Source organism: Doryrhamphus excisus, linkage group LG16 (genome assembly GCF_037039965.1).
Source record: "Doryrhamphus excisus strain RoL-2023G ecotype Guam linkage group LG16, RoL_Dexc_Guam_v1.1, whole genome shotgun sequence".
NCBI lineage: Eukaryota > Metazoa > Chordata > Actinopteri > Syngnathiformes > Syngnathidae > Doryrhamphus > Doryrhamphus excisus.
Window position 1 is genome coordinate 11406066 of NC_136372.1, and position 17421 is coordinate 11423486.

Here is a 17421-nt window from a genome sequence, read left to right on the forward strand (position 1 = left end):
GCTTTGTTAATTTTAATCTGAAAAAAATAATTTGTCTACCCCCCAACTATATGTGGTTTCTTAAGTTTTTATTATTTGCCGTTTTATTATTCTTATTTTATTTATTTATTTATTACTGATTGATTGATTTTCTTTATTCTTGATTTGTTTATTTTTCATCTTATTTTGTGTAGAAAAACAAAAAGTAAGATATTTGAGAACAGTGGAATGTTTTATCAGAGGTTTTCTTGTAGAAAATTGGAACCAAAGCGAAGTTTTTAAACATTTTTATTTTATTTTTATAAATTTTATTAAATGCGCTTTTTTGGGTTTTTTTTTTTTGGAAAACCTGATGCGGCCCAGTCTCACCCAGACCCGAGCTCCAGGGGCCCCAAGTAAATTGAGTTTGAGACCCCTGCTCTAGACCAAACAACATGACTGGTCTCACCACAGTTTTGTATACCGTTCCTCTCATTTTAACTGAAGCTCTTCACGCCTGACATTTTTGTCCACCCGTTCCATCCTGCCTGCAATCAAACATGACTGTATAATTTTATAATATACTACTGTGTATCCCATCAAATAAGAAAGTCAAATGATGTATTTAATTGTCCACTGTAATTACTATCATCATCAAACATAGACCACTGAAATAGGTGATGAGGTGTTGCCATGGCAATAACAGACATGCTAAATAATGGTAAGCAGCTTAGACTATGATAGGTTTCAATACATTCTGCACTGCATTGGATTTCAACAAACATATTTCCTGTGGTGCAGATTTGCTACATTTGGAAAATGAATGTACGAAGACTGATCCAGCTTATTAGTGGTTTGTTGTAGGGGGGATGATGTATCAGTGGGCAGTTTTAGTCTCCACCAATACAGAATCTGGCACCAACACACACCCACACACCCGCCCATCCCGGAAACTCTCAAAAAAAAAAAAACACTCAGAGGCACAGCTGTTACAGAGCTGACTTACTGCAGATTGCCACTGATTATGTGTGTGTATGCGCATGTGTGACTTTGTACTCCTATATTTATAGCTTCGTTCAATTGCAACACAAGGGGCCCACCAAAGTAATGAGAAACAATGAAATGCATGAGGTACATCTGTGATGACATTTTCATTAAGCCCTCTTTATTCTTGTATACATTTTAATCTGAATATTAACAGTGGTTAACTTCTTTTTACATGTATATGGCAGATAAGAATGTTATATCAGAAACTGCAGGTTTTATAATCGGGGCGGTTTTGCAGCAAAGTATTTCTATTTCCATTATTTGGCACAAGAAAAACTGAACAAACTGAAGGCCAACTATTGTTCAAGTTTAGCGGCTTCAGCTGTCGCATTACTATATCACTATTAAAGGGTACCTATTATGCTTTTTCCACTTTTCTGACCTAGTTAAAATGTCAAGTTGTTTTATTAAAAAAAACATGAAGATATTCATACAAGAGTCACATTTTAAAAATCGTATCTAAACACATCCACTACAATAAAGTGGGACATTCTTTTCTAAAAAGGAAAAAGAGGCTGGTTTGGAGGACATTTTAAAATGTCACCAACTGAAATATACTTTAAACTAAAGTAGTATTTACAGCAGTATTTTTCTGTAAACATGTTTACAAGTCACAAGTATTCCTTATTTTGTGGCAGGAATACCAACATTTCAACTGCATCAGGTGCAGCAGCTGTCTGTCTGACTTCTTTGTACATTTGTGATAATGCTTGTGCTAAATAATTGGGACTTCTTCCATCATAGAGATGTTAGCCTGTTAGCTTATACGCAGCTTCCGGCTTCTGCTCCACCCTTCTTCCCTCTTGCTCTCAGACATGAGGGAGGTACAGCCCAAATCCAGTCTCCTATAAAGCAGCTACACAAGATAACCAGCTCAGAAAACTTTCTAGTTCTTCCAGAATCTGCACCTATTCAGCTGCATTTTATGCTTCCAGTGAAAACAGTCTGTTTTAATGTATTCCACCCACGGCCCGCCTCCAGGCACGGCCAAATGCATAGAAGGACTTCCGGTTTGTGCAGCTAACTTTATAGGAGTTGATAAACCGTATAGGAGTTGATAATAAACAGCAATTTATCTTTTTTAAAATATCCGCTTTTAACATGCAACCATATCCCATTTCACTCCAGTCACATTCACCTGACTCAGCCAGATAAGCACAGCCACAAGAACACATAGATGCCCCATCCCCCCACCCCCATGCGTCCATTCATGCAGACCGGTGTTACGTAAGAGCGTTAGCCTGCTCTCCTCACAGACATGTCCTTGTGTCAACTCCATGCGTCACAGCGGCATACAAACACACTGCATGAAATGAGAAAACAAAAGATTGGACACAGAAAGTACAGAGGTGAAAGAAAACTTGGGAAGGAAAAGAAGCCGAATCACTGAGCTCAAGATCTAAACCCTTTGGAATGCACACACACACACACACACACACACACATGCACACACATGCAATCCCCTGCAGGGACTAACATTAATTTCCTTGAGACCTCTGCGTACCCTTATCAAACCTGTGCAACCTGTCTCCCCAAATTGAACTTTAAAAGTAGCAGTGCATGGATTCATCCAAATACAGATTAGTATCATTATTAATCGCTATTGAAGCAATACTTGCATGATAAAATTAGTATTTTTCATCCATCCGTCTTCTACCATTTATCCGAGGTCGGCTGACCGGGCAGCAGGCCATTCAGGGAATATTTTTCCACTTCTCTTGGATGATTATTTTCACAAATATGCCAACATTTAAATGGTCCACCGCTACTTTAAAGTGCATATATTTAAATCTTTAGGAACATTAGCACACATTTGATGATAGGGAGTAAGGGTGCTACAAGGTGAGGATTTGCAAGTAAAAAATGTCTTTCTAAAAACAAATATTAGACACATCCGTTTGTTGGCTAATGCGCAGCAGGGTGGATATAATGAAAGTCATGGATTTGATACATATACAAACAAACACAACAGTGAATAATCCTGGTCTATAATCCTTGTACTGGGTTGTGAGCAGCATGGGAGATTAAACAACATGCAACAGCATTGGGCCAAATTTGTACTCTAGAGAAAATTCTGCAACTATTTTTTTTAATCTTATGGGACAAATTATGCAGCTGGTCACGCCTTCAGTAGTACCGTCCACAATATTCAATAATGTATTTATCATCGAAGTATCCTCATAACATAACGTAATCTGACACAAATTTGGAAATCAATGCTGAAGAAACGTGTCTTACTTGTCTCAACAGAGGTGAACCACTGGCGCCCTCTACAGGATAAAGTCAGCGTTAACCTGCAAGTCGATGACTGATTCATGATTACATTGGCCTTTCACTGTGTAAACATTCCTTATTTGAAACAATTGTTTGAGCTTCGCACCGTAAATGTCATTTTAATCGAACAAAAGAACACTAATTCATTTACAATAATCGACAGTAGTTTATTAGCATTTTGCTTATAGTGACGAATATCTAACGTCAATTTTAAGTAATATAGTAATAGCGATATGAATTAATTGAATTATTAATTGACGAAATATAGCAACCGCAGTTAAATTGCATAATTTAACACCAATTTAAAGCATTTAAACAGTGAAACGGTAATAAAAGAATCTTTAATGGCAGAAAATAAGCGTTTGGAAAGAAGCTAGCTAGCTTACCTGACATACTGCCATATCCTGGACGTCTGGAATAGCCACGTGACCTGTCACATGACAAGCACTCAAATAAATATAACTTTTATAAAGTTAAACCCAAAACTTTTGTTTGGGGATATTTAAAATGTTGATGGGTTTTTATGGCTTAAAAAAGAACCTTCACTTTCTTGATGTTTTTATTTTGTATTGCTTATACCCAATATTCAGTAATTGCATTATTACATAATCAAAGAATATAAAAACAATCACGTGATCCTGCATTGAGTGTTGAAACTACAATTCAACTTTGGGTGACACGATTCACTCTAAAGTTAAAAAGTGCCTTGATATTTGTATGTGATGCAAAAAACAAAATAACAATATGCCGTCTTTAGCATTAAAGACTCCAATGTGTGCCTGTTTAACAGTGAAAGCCACTGATTAGCCCTATGCTAAGACTGTTTCACAAACTAAGTACAGTAGATTCCTGCTAAATTATGTTCCAAGAGCACATGCATGAATTAATTAACAACACAAACTAACAAGCGGTCATCAAACCAAACACCTCTGCCATCCACCGTCGTGCAACCAAAACCACTTCCACACTAATATGCATGCAAAACTACTATTTTATACTAATTTCTAAACTGCAAAGACTGTTGGGAAAGTGTCCTTGTGGGCTAAATTAGTAGAAAATAGTATTGTTTTGCATTTACTTAGTGTGTAAGTGCATAGCGTGTGTGGCGCAGTTACATTGAGTGTTCCATGTGATGGTTTGGAGTAGACTTTAACCTTTAACCTTTAATTTCCGCAGTCTAGCTCATCAAGTCCCTGTCCACCATGTTCTTTTAATTACTAAAAAAAGTGCTTGCTTAAGTCGACGTCGACATATATAAATCTGAGACATGCATTGTAGTATTGTTGGCATCATCAATATTACTAAACAACATGAAAAAACAGCAACATTATTCTTAAGCTAAACAACATGAAAAAAGTCCATTCAGTGACTTCCTGTAGCAAAAGCGAGGAGGCACAGCTAGGTTTAACGAAATAACAAAAATCTCATCATCAAAGTGATAACAGAAATACCTCCAAGGTGTATCGACATCAGTCAACCAAGGAACATTGACATGAGCAAATTCCACCGTAGCACAAATAATTGGCACCTTGTTTCCTCTGCTTCATTTGTTCCAGAACGTTCCCTCAGCAGTCAGCCTATGATTTAGTCGGCAGAGCTGTCGAAGGAAGCTGTCATTAGGTCCGATCTCTCTGTTGTGTCGCACCGTGGCCAGAGCGCTGTGGACATCCATGTTCTGGCGAAGCATCAGGTAGGCGATGACTAAGGTGGGTGAGCGGCTGTAGCCTTCCTTGCAATGCACGTATACTCTACCTGTGGAAGAACGGAGACAAAATACAGTCATGTCGGCACAATGACATAAGGGTTATGAATTAGTATAAAATAGTATATTATTTTGCATGTACATCAGTGTGTAAGCCTTGATGTTGACACCAGCATAATTAATCCATGTGGTTCAGTAACATTGTAAAAGATGCTGTTTTGTTTAAATATTGTCATAACTTCATTTATTGTTTTAGAAATATGGACAATTGTTAGCATAGCTATATTGAAAACTACTGCAAATGTTCTTACCTCCATCCTGCAGAGGTTATGTTTTTGAATGGATTTGGATAAAAGTTTTCTGGGACTGTCGGAAAAGGGGTTAGCGCGCAGACCTCACAGCTAGGAGACCAGGGTTCAATTCCACCCTCGGGCATCTCTGTGTGGAGTTTGCATGTTCTCCCCATGAATGCGTGGGTTTTCTCTGGTACTCCGGTTTCCTCCCATATTCCAAAAACATGCTAGGTTAATTGGCGAGTGTGAATGGTTGTTTGTCTATATGTGCCCTGTGATTGGCTGGCGACCAGTCCAGGGTGTACCCCGACTCTCGCCCGAAGACAGGGTTAGGCTCCAGCACAGGAAAAAGCGGTAGAAAATGAATGAATGAATGTCGGAAATGGGATATGGAGGAACTGATTAAATTTTGGGGGTGATCTGCATCTGGATCCAGGAATTTTTTAAAGGGATTCTTTAACATTGTGAGATAAGACCATTTGTGCATGTCTTTCTGTTACATTCCACAATCATGCTAGGTGTTAGCCTCCTAATATTGGCATGTTAGCATTGCTAGCATGCTAATATTAACATAGTAGCATTTTAAGCTGTTTTCATGGGTAGATAGATTATATGAACACTTACCACTTGCTCATGCTAGGTGTTAGCATGCTACCATTAGCATGTTGTTATTGCTGGCAGGCTGAAATTAACTAATTAATTTTACTAGCATTTTTGCAATTTTTACAAATGTAAACTTAAGCAGACACGTTATCATCGTAGGTGTCGGCATGCTGATATTAGCTAACAATAGCATGCAAACAATCATTGTAGAATTTTCAGAGGTAGGCATATAATACACTATAATACCAGGTGTTAGCATGTTAGCATTTTTAGCATTTTTAAGTCATTCAAACCCTTCCATGGCATGTTTTCATAGTCAAGGAATCTTAATATGTACCGTAGATAAAATAAATGTAGGACTAATATTTATTGTGTAAATCACAATATGGGGGGAACTATGGTACCTTGCAGAGGTCTGAACTCTTTAAGTGCTTTTCTAGTTTTAGCATGTGTTTACTTTTGATTGAAAAAAATAATTAAAAATATTTATACTGTGTATAACAATTTCAAATATATTTACAGAATTGGAAAATAACCCGTGGCAAAAATTAGCAAGTTGTGAATGATGAATAAGCATGCACTGACCTTTTCCGTTTTTGTATGCCAGAGCGTTCTCGATGAATTCTGCAGCTTCCTCAAAGTAAATGCTGATGTCAAAGTGATCAGTGTCGCTGGCTGGCATGCCATGGTAGATGACGTCTGTGCCTTTGTAGAACTCAGCGTTGGTATTCACATGCATGAAGGAGTTTCCCTCTGCTGCGTTCAAGATGTGTGTGATTTTCAAACGCTTCAGACGTGTCACATTGTTCGCCAAAAACCTGCATTCATTCAACAAACACAATAAATGCATACAACGTTGTATCCTCTGAAAAGTACTTAACACTGTAAAGTCATTATTGTCTAAAAGCTGGCAACAACAAACCAAATTGTAGCCAAAGGGTCAACATTCGGACACATTTGGTGTCATTATGGGGGTGTTTATCATGTTTTTCAAAATTGGTGTTGGTGTACATGTTGGAATTCATGTCTCCTTCAACTAACCGCAACTCTGCAGAACTGGCAGCACTCATGCAGCCCCAAACCATGATGCTACGGCCAACATAAGCAAGACACTTATCACTTACTTATCTTGATGCTCAGGTGTTGCCAGTCTTTAGACAATGGCTGTTTTTTGTGTATGTATTTTCAGTACATAGTCATCTATAATGCTATATAAGCTGTACACTGACTACTCTATGTTGACATAGTACTGTATAAGTACTCGACAGTCCCTCATTTTGAAAAGCAACATAGCTTAGATTAATTAAAAAAAAAAACACACACACAGCATACCATAGCCATTGCGATCGAGTCACCATGCATATGTCGCCCACTCCCTCATGGAGAAGGATTGGGAGCACTTATAAAGCAATGAAAGTTTGACATTTCATCTGAAGCATTATTGTTAATGTTGGCGCTCCAACTTTGGGAATGACAAATAAAAATAACTCACGCATTGCCGACATAGATGCGTGGATAAACCTCGTGAAAGTTTTTTGTTGGCCAGCTGTAAAAGCCGCTGTCGTCCGTCAACAAGTCGTTGAGTTGCTGGAGAGTCACCTCGAAAGACGACGCGTCTGTAACTTCGACCTGGTTGTGTTTATTCTTCATACTCGAACATGATAGTTTCCCAATACCAACTATGTAACAAGAGGAAGCTTTGGAGCAAAAGAGATATGTGCATTCGACAACAACAAAAAAACAGCTGAGAGCTACTAAATGTCAGCTGAGAACGCAGCGCAAACTGTTTTTAGTGATGGGCAAGGGAGGGGGTCTACACGGATTGGCCGGTGTTGTGCTTTCTTAATGCCACCCTCCAGTAATAACACTAATTTTGGGGGGTCTCAAACAAACAATTCAGTAGATGCAATATTGTATGTTAAGGGTTTGGCAAACCAGGTTTGGATTTGCTATTATTAACTTACTATAAATAAGTGTAAATATGCAATTTGCAATGGCTGCACAACACTTGGAGAGTTGAGTATGGAATCTTGTAATATTTATTATCTGATATCACTCCTCAGGAAGAATCACTCGGACTCACACACAGACTGCGTACCTGCAGCAAAAATAACAGGTGACGTGCTGAATAGGGATGGGATTCGAAAGCCAATTCTTATTGAGAACAGGTTCCCAGTGTTTCAATTTCATGGAATTATTTGCCAACTATTCCCTTGTCCATTCCAGTTGGCACGAATGATGTCACCAAGCAAGCTGAGGACTCAAAATCAACTCAAATGGGGACCGCTCGCGATGGAGTCTGGCCCGCATCAGGTATTCAGTTCAGAATCACGTTTCAACTTAGTGACGAACACGTCAACAAGAGGTCATTACAGAGGAGGTTATTACTCAACATAACAGTGCGACACACAGTGGTCATAAAAGGTAGATAATACATACACAGGGCATCTACTACTACTACTACTACTACTACTACTACTACATAGGGAGGCTTGGGGATATGGTCAGGATGCTTCCCATGCGCCTCCCCAGGGAGGTGCTCAAGGCACGTCTGACTGGTGGAGGCCCCGGGGAAGATCCAGGACATTTTGGAGAGACTAGTATATTTCAAGGCATTCCCTGTAGCAAAGTATGCTGGGAAGCCTTAATCATTTTGTATTGAATGAGAATGAATGAAAATTGAAAATAGAAGAATGATAAGAGCCGGTACAGTTATTTTTGCTTGTGTAAGAGAAAACGTAATTTAATGAAAACCTTTTCATTCAAAAATGCATTTTAAAAATGTCATTACAGTGCAAATATTGCAAAAAGCATTACATTGGGAGCATTTTTCATCACTTGCATCACTTGCTCATGCTAGGTGTTAGCATGCTACCATTAGCATGTTGTTATCGCTGGCGTGCTGAAATGAACTAATTAATTTTACTAGCATTTTTGCAATTTTCACAAATGTAAACTTAAGCAGACACGTTATCATCGTAGGTGTCGGTATGCTGACATTAGCTTAGACTACATCTCAAGGCGTTCCCTGTAGCAAAGTATGCTGGGAAGCCTTAGGGGCCATCCATAATTTTCAACATTTTTACTGCTTTGTGCGTTCGGAAAGAAAGCGGAAGGACGCTGTAGCGGCTGGCCAGGCGGCTTAGAAAGGGCATGGCATCTATATTTGGGCATGGACCTGGCTGTGATTGCCATTTTCTGAATTACTCTGTGGTGGCAAAAGAGTACTCTTTGTACTCTTGTGAAAATGTTGAAAATTATGGATGGCCCCTTAATCATTTTGTATTGAATGAGAATGTAAAAAATTGAAAATAAACAGTATACGAGTCAGCAAAACAGAAGAATGATAAGAGCCGGTACAGTTATTTTTGCTTGTGTAAGAGAAAATGTAATTTAATGAAAACCTTTTCATTAAAAAATGCATTTAAAAAGTGTCATTACAGTGCAAATATTGCAAAAAGCATTACATTGGGAGACAAAATCAATTATTACAGTAAAGTATAGCATTTCTCTATTGATGGCCAATGAGTAAAACTAGTAGCAAATTGTATTATTACAAGGAAAAGAATGATCGCTTACTTATTTGTTGCATTTACAAATATGGGTAGTATTCAGACCTACTGGATATATTAACAATTATCATTACATTATCACATAAAACACAGCACAGGAACAAAGCCCAGTAGAGGAAAGAGATACTACTTAAAAAGCTTGCGCTGCAGTAAGTGTGAATAAACCCTGTTTAAACATCTTCATAGTATGAATTAAATAGTATTAGTACTGGATAGAAAACAATACAAAGGATTTAAATGTATAATAATGTAATAATGCTGTGCTTTGTCATATTAGGTAGCATATAGCAATCTAATTCTTGCTGCATACTGTTAGAATGTTCTATCTGTGCGCTAGCTGCTTTGCAATACAAGATTTGCTTTGAAATTAGTTTTCCAGATGGGCACGTTGGTGCTTAGCACATGTGGGGTTGCAATTTTGCGGCCCGACACCGGAGGACTTTGAGAAAACTGTCAATTTTATGGGAATCACGGCGAAAGCAGGACAAGAGGAAATGGAATTTGTTCAGTTTGGATATCCTGTCCTGCCCAATGTCGTTGCCTCCTCTGTAGGGCAGGGAATAGATGGTCTGAGCCGCTTGGTCCATCTGTGATAGTGGAGGCAAGGGAAAGTGTCATATGTAATATTTGAAATATTACCAGGTGATGCAAATAAATCCTTTGTAGCATGGATACCTTGCCAGATAGTATGTTCAGACCATCTCCTAGGCTCTTGGACTGTTGCTGCAGCTCTTGGATCTTGTTTAGTAATTTACTTTGGGCCAGGTGAGGCAGGGAGTAAGCTGAAGAGGACAGGACCCCCAGTGGGTCCACCCAGGCTTGGAGTAGGGAACGAGCCAGTGAAAGCAAGTCCGCATCCTGCATGAGTCAACGCAGTCTTTTTTTGACTAATTATACACTCACATAGAGTGGTACGACATGCAAAAAGTACCAAAATGACGAAGAAGGTACAGCCATGGTAAACATAAAACTCACCATGAGAGGTGAAGACAGGAATATTATGGGAATGAAGTCATAAATATGAGAAGATATTTTCCAGGAAGAAAATTTAAATTTTACAAGCATATATGTGTAATATCCTGACCCAAAAAAATGCAATTTTAGTAGCATACAGTTGAAATATTAAAGAATGAATGCTATTTTTTACAGTCCTAATTATATGTGAAATACAGTCATAATTATTGGAACATTGGGTTGGGGGAAAAGTTATAATACTACGGGAATAATGTAAAAATATGAGGGGAATAATTTATGTAAGGTAAAAGGAAAGGTAAAAAAAAGCAAATTTTCGACTAAATTAGGATCAACCTGTATGTACTATATGTAGTATTACTAATACAAACACCTGAGCTGCAGTTTTTTTATGAAAAAAAAATTCTTAGTATATAAAGATGTGTTGATTTACAAAATATCAACGTGGCCATTGTGTCCTTTCATATTTCAGCATGTGGCCCTTGCTGGAAAACGTCCAAACAGGAAACAGATGTAACAAAATAATACGACCAAACAGACAATAATGGCGTAAAAAGACCAAAAGTTGAACATCAGTTGGGATTAGTGCCTTGATGTTACACATATGACCTTTTCAGGAGCGACAAAGTACAATCCGCTTGACCTTAACGCTTGTCTCTGCAGTTTATTGTCCGAACAGGAAGACTGGCAACATGCTGAGAAACAGAAACGTGCAAGCATCAGGCAACTCAAGTTTGTGTGGCCTGCAAAATTTGGGCTTTTGCCATGCATTTGATTGGGAAATGCACAAATTATTCATTCATTCATTCATTTTCTACCGCTTATCCTCATGAGGGGCGCGGAGGTGCTGGAGCCTATCCCAGCTGTCTTCGGGCGAGAGGCGGGGTACACCCTGGACTGGTTGCCAGCCAATCACAGGGCACATATAGACAAACAACCATTCACACTCACATTCATACCTATGGACAATTTGGAGTCGCCAATTAACCTAGCATGTTTTTGGAATGTGGGAGGAAACCGGAGTACTCGGAGAAAACCCACGCATGCACAGAACATGCTCACTCCACACAGAGATGGCCGAGAGTGGAATCGAACTAGGGTCTCCTAGCTGTGTGGCCTGCACGCTAACAACTCGTCCGCCGTGCAGCACAAATTATAAAAAAAATATTTATATCCATGTTTTTCGAAGTGTTGAGTTTCCATACTTTTTCAGTGGTCCTTGAATGCACCATAGTTGTGTGCTGGAGAAGTAAAAATGTATCAATTCAATCTGTTCATCATCGTGATGAGTACCAATTCATAATAAGGCTTAGGTCTTAAATTTGGATTGTGTCCTGAGTGACCATTTGCACTTGAAAAGGGACCAATTCTGGATCTGAGTCCAATCTACAGTCATTATTAATCAAAGTTTTAATTCAAAGTGACTTACAGGTACTTGAAGTGCTTGCTCCTTGTCGCTGGGTGTCTGCAGTGAGGATGTGTGGCACACAGATGGCCGGGGCAAGACCATCCGGCCAAGAGGAGGGAAATGAGAGTCCTGGCAAGAAAATATATACAGAACGTTCAGAGCCAGTTCTGAATTATTTGTTCGCTTTTAAAGGTACTCACTAGCTCATGGGTGAGCGTCGTGCTGAGAGAATGTAGTTTGTCTGAGTGCTGAGAGGCTCGATCAAGCAGGTCAGTGATGGGCACGCCCCTGCACATGGCTACCATGTACAACACTATAAAAAGTAGGTGGACAGACAGTTTTATAGATCCTCAAATATCTGATTTTTTTTACAATGTTAGCGTCATGAAAACTAGTCATACTAATAAAATAAAGGAAAGTTTTGTCCAAAAACTTTTTTATCTTACCTGTGATGAAAATCTTTCTACCATTGCTTTCTCTGTGAGCCATTTTTCTTCCCTGACCAGCTGCTCGTCTTTTTCTCTGCTGCCCTTTTCTTGTAAAGGTCCAATCTTCTCAAGGTCCATTTTATACTTCCATCGTTTATATTGTTTATGCAGCAGGACTATGTGCTAATTGTTTGGTACTTGTTGGTGTGGTTCATAATGAGAAACATGGTCCAGGAGATGTGAATTAATGCAACATCCGCTGGCTGGTTTTGGGAAGGGTTCCTTCTTCTTAATCACAGAGATGAATATAAACATTCATGTCGCCACAATGTTTACCAATGACATTGTGACGCATTGTCCTCAGCTATACTCTCTGATGAATGATCAGCCTCACCTGCCACCATCTGATGGGAAAGTTTCTTTGATTTTTTAATCTATGAAAGGTAGCTATAACAGTGCTACATACTGATATTCTTTAGCAGGGGTGTTCAAAGTTTGTTCCCTGTCTCGTTATTTACTGGCCTGCAGAATTTTTTTTTATAAATATGGCAAAAGGGAATAATGTGGGGAGCCTCCAGCTTGCAGGCCCCTGGTTCTGATTGGTTGATCCGAGCAGGGGAGGGTTATCTAATTTTATACCGTGGTACCTCGGTTCACATTCGTCCCCCAGTTAGCCCATGTTTTGGTTAACAATCCAAATATTTGCAAAAATTTTGCCTTGGCTTGGGTAAAACCTCTTGTTTATCATCCCGTATACCGTCTGGTTTGTTTACGCCACCATGTTGGATCACAACCCAAGATGAAATCTTACATTACTGTGTAATCTTACATTTTGATTGGTTGATCCGAGCAAAGAGACCGGCTGCCTGTCCTGATTGGTTGATCCGAGCAGGGGAGGGTTATCTAATCTAATACCATGGTACCTTGGTTCACATTCGCCCTGGTTAGCCCGTTTTTGGTTAACATACAAAATATTTGCAAAAATTTTGCCTTGGCTTGCGTTTGCCCTCTTGTTTATCGTGCTATATACCATCTGGTTTATTTACGCCGCCATGTTGGATCACAACCCAAGATGAAATGTTACATTACTTAGTGTCCAAAGTGTGTTCCCTGTCTTGTTATTTATTGGCCCGCAGGAAAAATGGTAAAAATATAGCAAAAAGGCACAGTGTAGGGAGCCACCAGCTTGCAGGCACCTGGTTCTGATTGGTTGAGCAGAGTGGGGGTTGGTTATCTAATGTTATACCGTGGTACCTTGGTTCTCATTCGTCCCTCGGTTAGCACGTTTTTTGGTTAACATACAAAATCTTTGCAAAAATTTTGCCTTGGCTTGCGTTTACCCTCTTGTTTATCGTCCCGTATACCATCTGGTTTGTTCACGCCGCCATGTTGGATCACAACCCAAGATGAAATCTTACATTGCTTGGTGTCCAAAGTGTGTTCCCTGTCTTGTTATTTATTGGCCCGCAGGAAAAATGGTAAAAATATAGCAAAAAGGCACAGTGTAGGCAGCCTCCAGCTTGCAGGCCCCGTGGTTCTGATTGGTTTATCCAAGCAAAGGGACCAGCTGCCTGTCGTGATTGGTTGATCCGAGCAGGGGAGGGTTATCTAATCTAATACCGTGGTACCTTGGTTCACATTCGCCCTGGTTAGCCCGTTTTTTGGTTAACATATAAAATATTTGCTAAAATTTAGCCATGGCTTGCGTTTGCACTATTGTTTATCGTCCCGAATACAATCCAGTTTGTTTACGCCGCCTTGTTGGATCACAACCAAAGATGAAATCTTACGTTACTTGTAGTCCAGGATGACAATGAGCACCTCCAAGTCCATGGTTCTTTCCCGGAGCGCCATGTCAGGGTCGGGGATGAGATCCTGCCCCAAATGGAGGAGTTTAAGGACCACCGGTTCTTTATTACAAGTGAGGGAAGGATGGAACATGAGATCAACAGGCGATGCAAACCCTGAAGAGGGAGCGGCTGGTCGATCTACATTCCTACCCTCACCTATGGTCATGAGCTTTGGGTAGTGACAGAAAGGACAAGGTTATGGGTACAAGCAGGTGAAATTAGTTTTGTCTATCGGATGGCTGGGCTCTCCCTTAGACATAAGAACTGGATAGAAGAACTGGATACACCCACTGTCAACACTTCCCTTTAGTGTCTTTTGGGCCTTCTCACCATCCCCGTGGACAAAGTTCAGGTGCCATGCAGTGCTTCGTACAGTTTATTAGCCATGACCCTTTTCTTTCCACTCCCCTTCTATTTGTCATGCTGTCAGGCTTAAGCCACCATGCATGTCCCGTACCTTACGTCCTACACTTTGACTTTCAGGTGTCCTCTAATGTTATCAGCCAAATCACTAAGTAACTGGCCCGTGCAATGTTCCACTTGTTGATAGGACACCCCCCTCTTGTCTGTAAGTTCTCCCTCACAGGCGTGCAAACAAATGCAAACAAACATGTACTGCATGCACACATGTACTCATACAAGGAAGCTTTAAATACATATTATTTTCTTTCTTCCTGTTTTGAACACTGTGTGCTTTTACTGATAATACAGCATACCATATATGTTTACCCCAACACGTGCATTGTGTTTATTCATTCAAGTTGCTTTGAGTAAGTTAATTGCATGGTATTTGATACTGATTTAATTTAGGCTGCACACATTTTCTAATGGAGTATGAATGAGCTTTTGCTATTTCAGGAAACAACACAGAGGCCCTGAAGGCAACGTGATGAATAAAGATGAAACAAAACCAAGATTTTGGTTAATTTACATGTCCAACTTAGTCTAAGGCAGGGGTGTCCAAAGAAGAGCTGGGTGGGTCAGTTCATATACTGCTGAATGGGATTTGGGGCAAAACGTTCCAAAGAATTTAGTAGTTGTTGCTTTTGTTAGCTTATTGCTGGATTGATTGATTCAGGCTATTGATTTGATTTAGTTGTTTGGATTTAATTGTTGTATTATTTTGTTGATCATCTTGCATTGTCTTATATTATTGTACAGGGTCAAGCAAAATGATGTGACACATTTGTAGGTTAAATAAAAGGCAAATAAAGTAAAGATACAAAAAGTATTTTTATTTTCAAAAGTACATATAATGTTATTCTGTTTCATTGTGTTTTAAAAATGAAATCAGTTCTGGCGGTGCGAGGTCGGCCGGTTGATTTTGGTTTCAATGCAGATCCAGTAGCTCTGAAGTTGGTAACCCATAACAAGATGGTGTTTCCAGCTGGTACGGGATCATGTCTACCAAGATTGAAGTGCAAATGGAACGCTCGTTGTGTTGCGGTTACAGATTTGTTTGTTTTGATAAACGTTTCCACAATGAAATCACAATGCTCACCAGTCCAATTCATGGCAGCAACTGAAAAAGAAACGAAAAACAATGGCATTATGAAGAAACAAAGCAAAATGGTATTATATGTACTTTTCGAAAAAAAAAAAATTTTGTTTCTTTACTTTATTTGCCTTTTATTTAACCTACAAATGTGTCAGATCATTTTGCCTGACCCTGTATTATCAGAATGGCCTTTACATGTCACTTAGACAGAGGTACAAGCGAAATTGTGCAATCATGCGTCCAACATTATCGTACAGTCATCCTGGGAAGTTCCCAGGAAAGGGAACAACAAAAAGAGATGATAGGGGAAAAGAAGACAATTATGGGGGGAGTAATGTGTGGGACTGGCAAAAATAAACTCAGCAACATAGGCACAAATAAACACACTTTTACAATATGAACTCGAGGACTTGCACCAGGGGAGAGGGAAGGGGGAGTGGAGGTGTTTCTTCCCACATTCCAAAAACATGCATGTTAGCTTAATTGGTGGCTTTAAATTGTCCATAGGTATGAATGTGAGTGTCAGTGATTGTTTGTCTAAATGTGCCCTGTGATTGGCTTGGCGACTAGGTGGGCCCCGCCTCTCGCCCAAAGTCAGCTGGGATAGGCTGCATATGTTATTGTCTCCAACCCCTACTGATTTTATGTCACAATACAAACAACAAAACAAAAGGAAGGCTATCACCGTGGAAGTAAAAATGAACATCATGAAAAAAAACTCAGATGTTGGCCTCTCAACTGTCACAATCATTATAACTATAAAACTATATAACTGTAACTATAAAACTATAACTATAAAACAATCTTCACTCACTAAATGTTCTGCAAAAAAAGGTCAGTAAGGATAATTCATAATGCCGCTTACAGAGAACATACTAACTCCTTATTTCTAAAATCACAAATACTTAAACTTGCTGATATAGTTCATCTTCAAACAGCTAAAATAATGCATAAGGCTAAAAATAACCAATTACCTAAAAATGTCATCCAATACTTCTCTACAAGAGAGGAGAAATATGATCTCAGGGAAGAAGTACATTTGAAACACTTATATGCTAGGACTACGTTAAAAAGCCATAGCATTTCAGTATGTGGAATCAAACTATGGAATGGATTGAGTAAGGACCTCAAACAATGCACAACGATGAGCCAATTCAAGAAACAATACAAGCAGTTGATGTTTGCTAAATCCAAGGATGACGAGGATGAAAAACAAAAAAAAACTTAAACTATATTAGGAAAGCAGGACGTGAACAAATGTAACAGTTACTGATTGTAAAAGTACCAGATGGAGGGGTGGGATTTAATAAGCTCTGCTTCTTCCTACTCCTTTTGGACATGTGGAACTGTGGACTGATTATGGGATGCACTCAATTGTAATCTGATGCATGTTCAAATGAAATAAAACCATTACCATTATAAAAGCCAGAGGGGTCATGGGGTCTGTGTGCTGTTACAAAGAGATTTGGACGAGGCTACTCTTTCAGTGTAACCGGGACAAGGAAGGTAGGAAAGGTCATTTGTCCTGATGTTCCTGAAGGTTTATGACCTTGGGAAGTCTTAGAGATTGTTTACATAAGGGCAAACATCAGGTATTCAATATTTTCAAAAAGTTAAATTGCTGCAAATGTTCCCAACTTACTTTCTTTCACGTTAGTTTATCTTCATAAACTATCTATCTTTTTTTGTAGCTGTGACCTTTAGGCTGTCATACGCTGTGATGAAGAAAGCTGCCACTTGATGGCGCACCATAATGTGCAGAAGCTGTTGGAGGACTGGCTGTCAGTGGATTCCAATACACACACACACACATTTT

General features: G+C 39.3%; 2 protein-coding genes and 1 long non-coding RNA gene across 3 annotated transcripts; 1 reads left to right on the forward strand and 2 right to left on the reverse strand.

The window, feature by feature from the left end:
• Positions 1-3915: 3915 nt before the first annotated feature.
• LOC131103036 (dual specificity protein phosphatase 3-like) lies at positions 3916-7622 on the reverse strand. Its single transcript, XM_058048891.2, has 3 exons — positions 7370-7622; positions 6463-6695; positions 3916-5031 (listed from the first exon to the last, which is right to left on the reverse strand). The coding sequence occupies exons 1-3, from the start codon at positions 7525-7527 to the stop codon at positions 4823-4825; spliced, it is 600 nt and encodes a 199-aa protein (XP_057904874.2). The 5' UTR covers positions 7528-7622; the 3' UTR covers positions 3916-4822.
• Positions 7354-8316, forward strand: LOC144901852 (uncharacterized). The gene is made up of 3 exons (XR_013629966.1): positions 7354-7509; positions 7941-7993; positions 8104-8316. It is a non-coding gene; the product is annotated as an uncharacterized LOC144901852 (long non-coding RNA).
• Positions 8317-9049: 733 nt separating this feature from the next.
• On the reverse strand, positions 9050-12379 carry prl (prolactin). The gene is made up of 5 exons (XM_058048893.2): positions 12276-12379; positions 12030-12142; positions 11851-11958; positions 10125-10307; positions 9050-10036 (listed from the first exon to the last, which is right to left on the reverse strand). Exons 1-5 carry the CDS (start codon positions 12316-12318, stop codon positions 9845-9847), a joined length of 639 nt encoding a protein of 212 aa, XP_057904876.2. The 5' UTR covers positions 12319-12379; the 3' UTR covers positions 9050-9844.
• Between the last annotated feature and the right edge of the window lie 5042 nt (positions 12380-17421).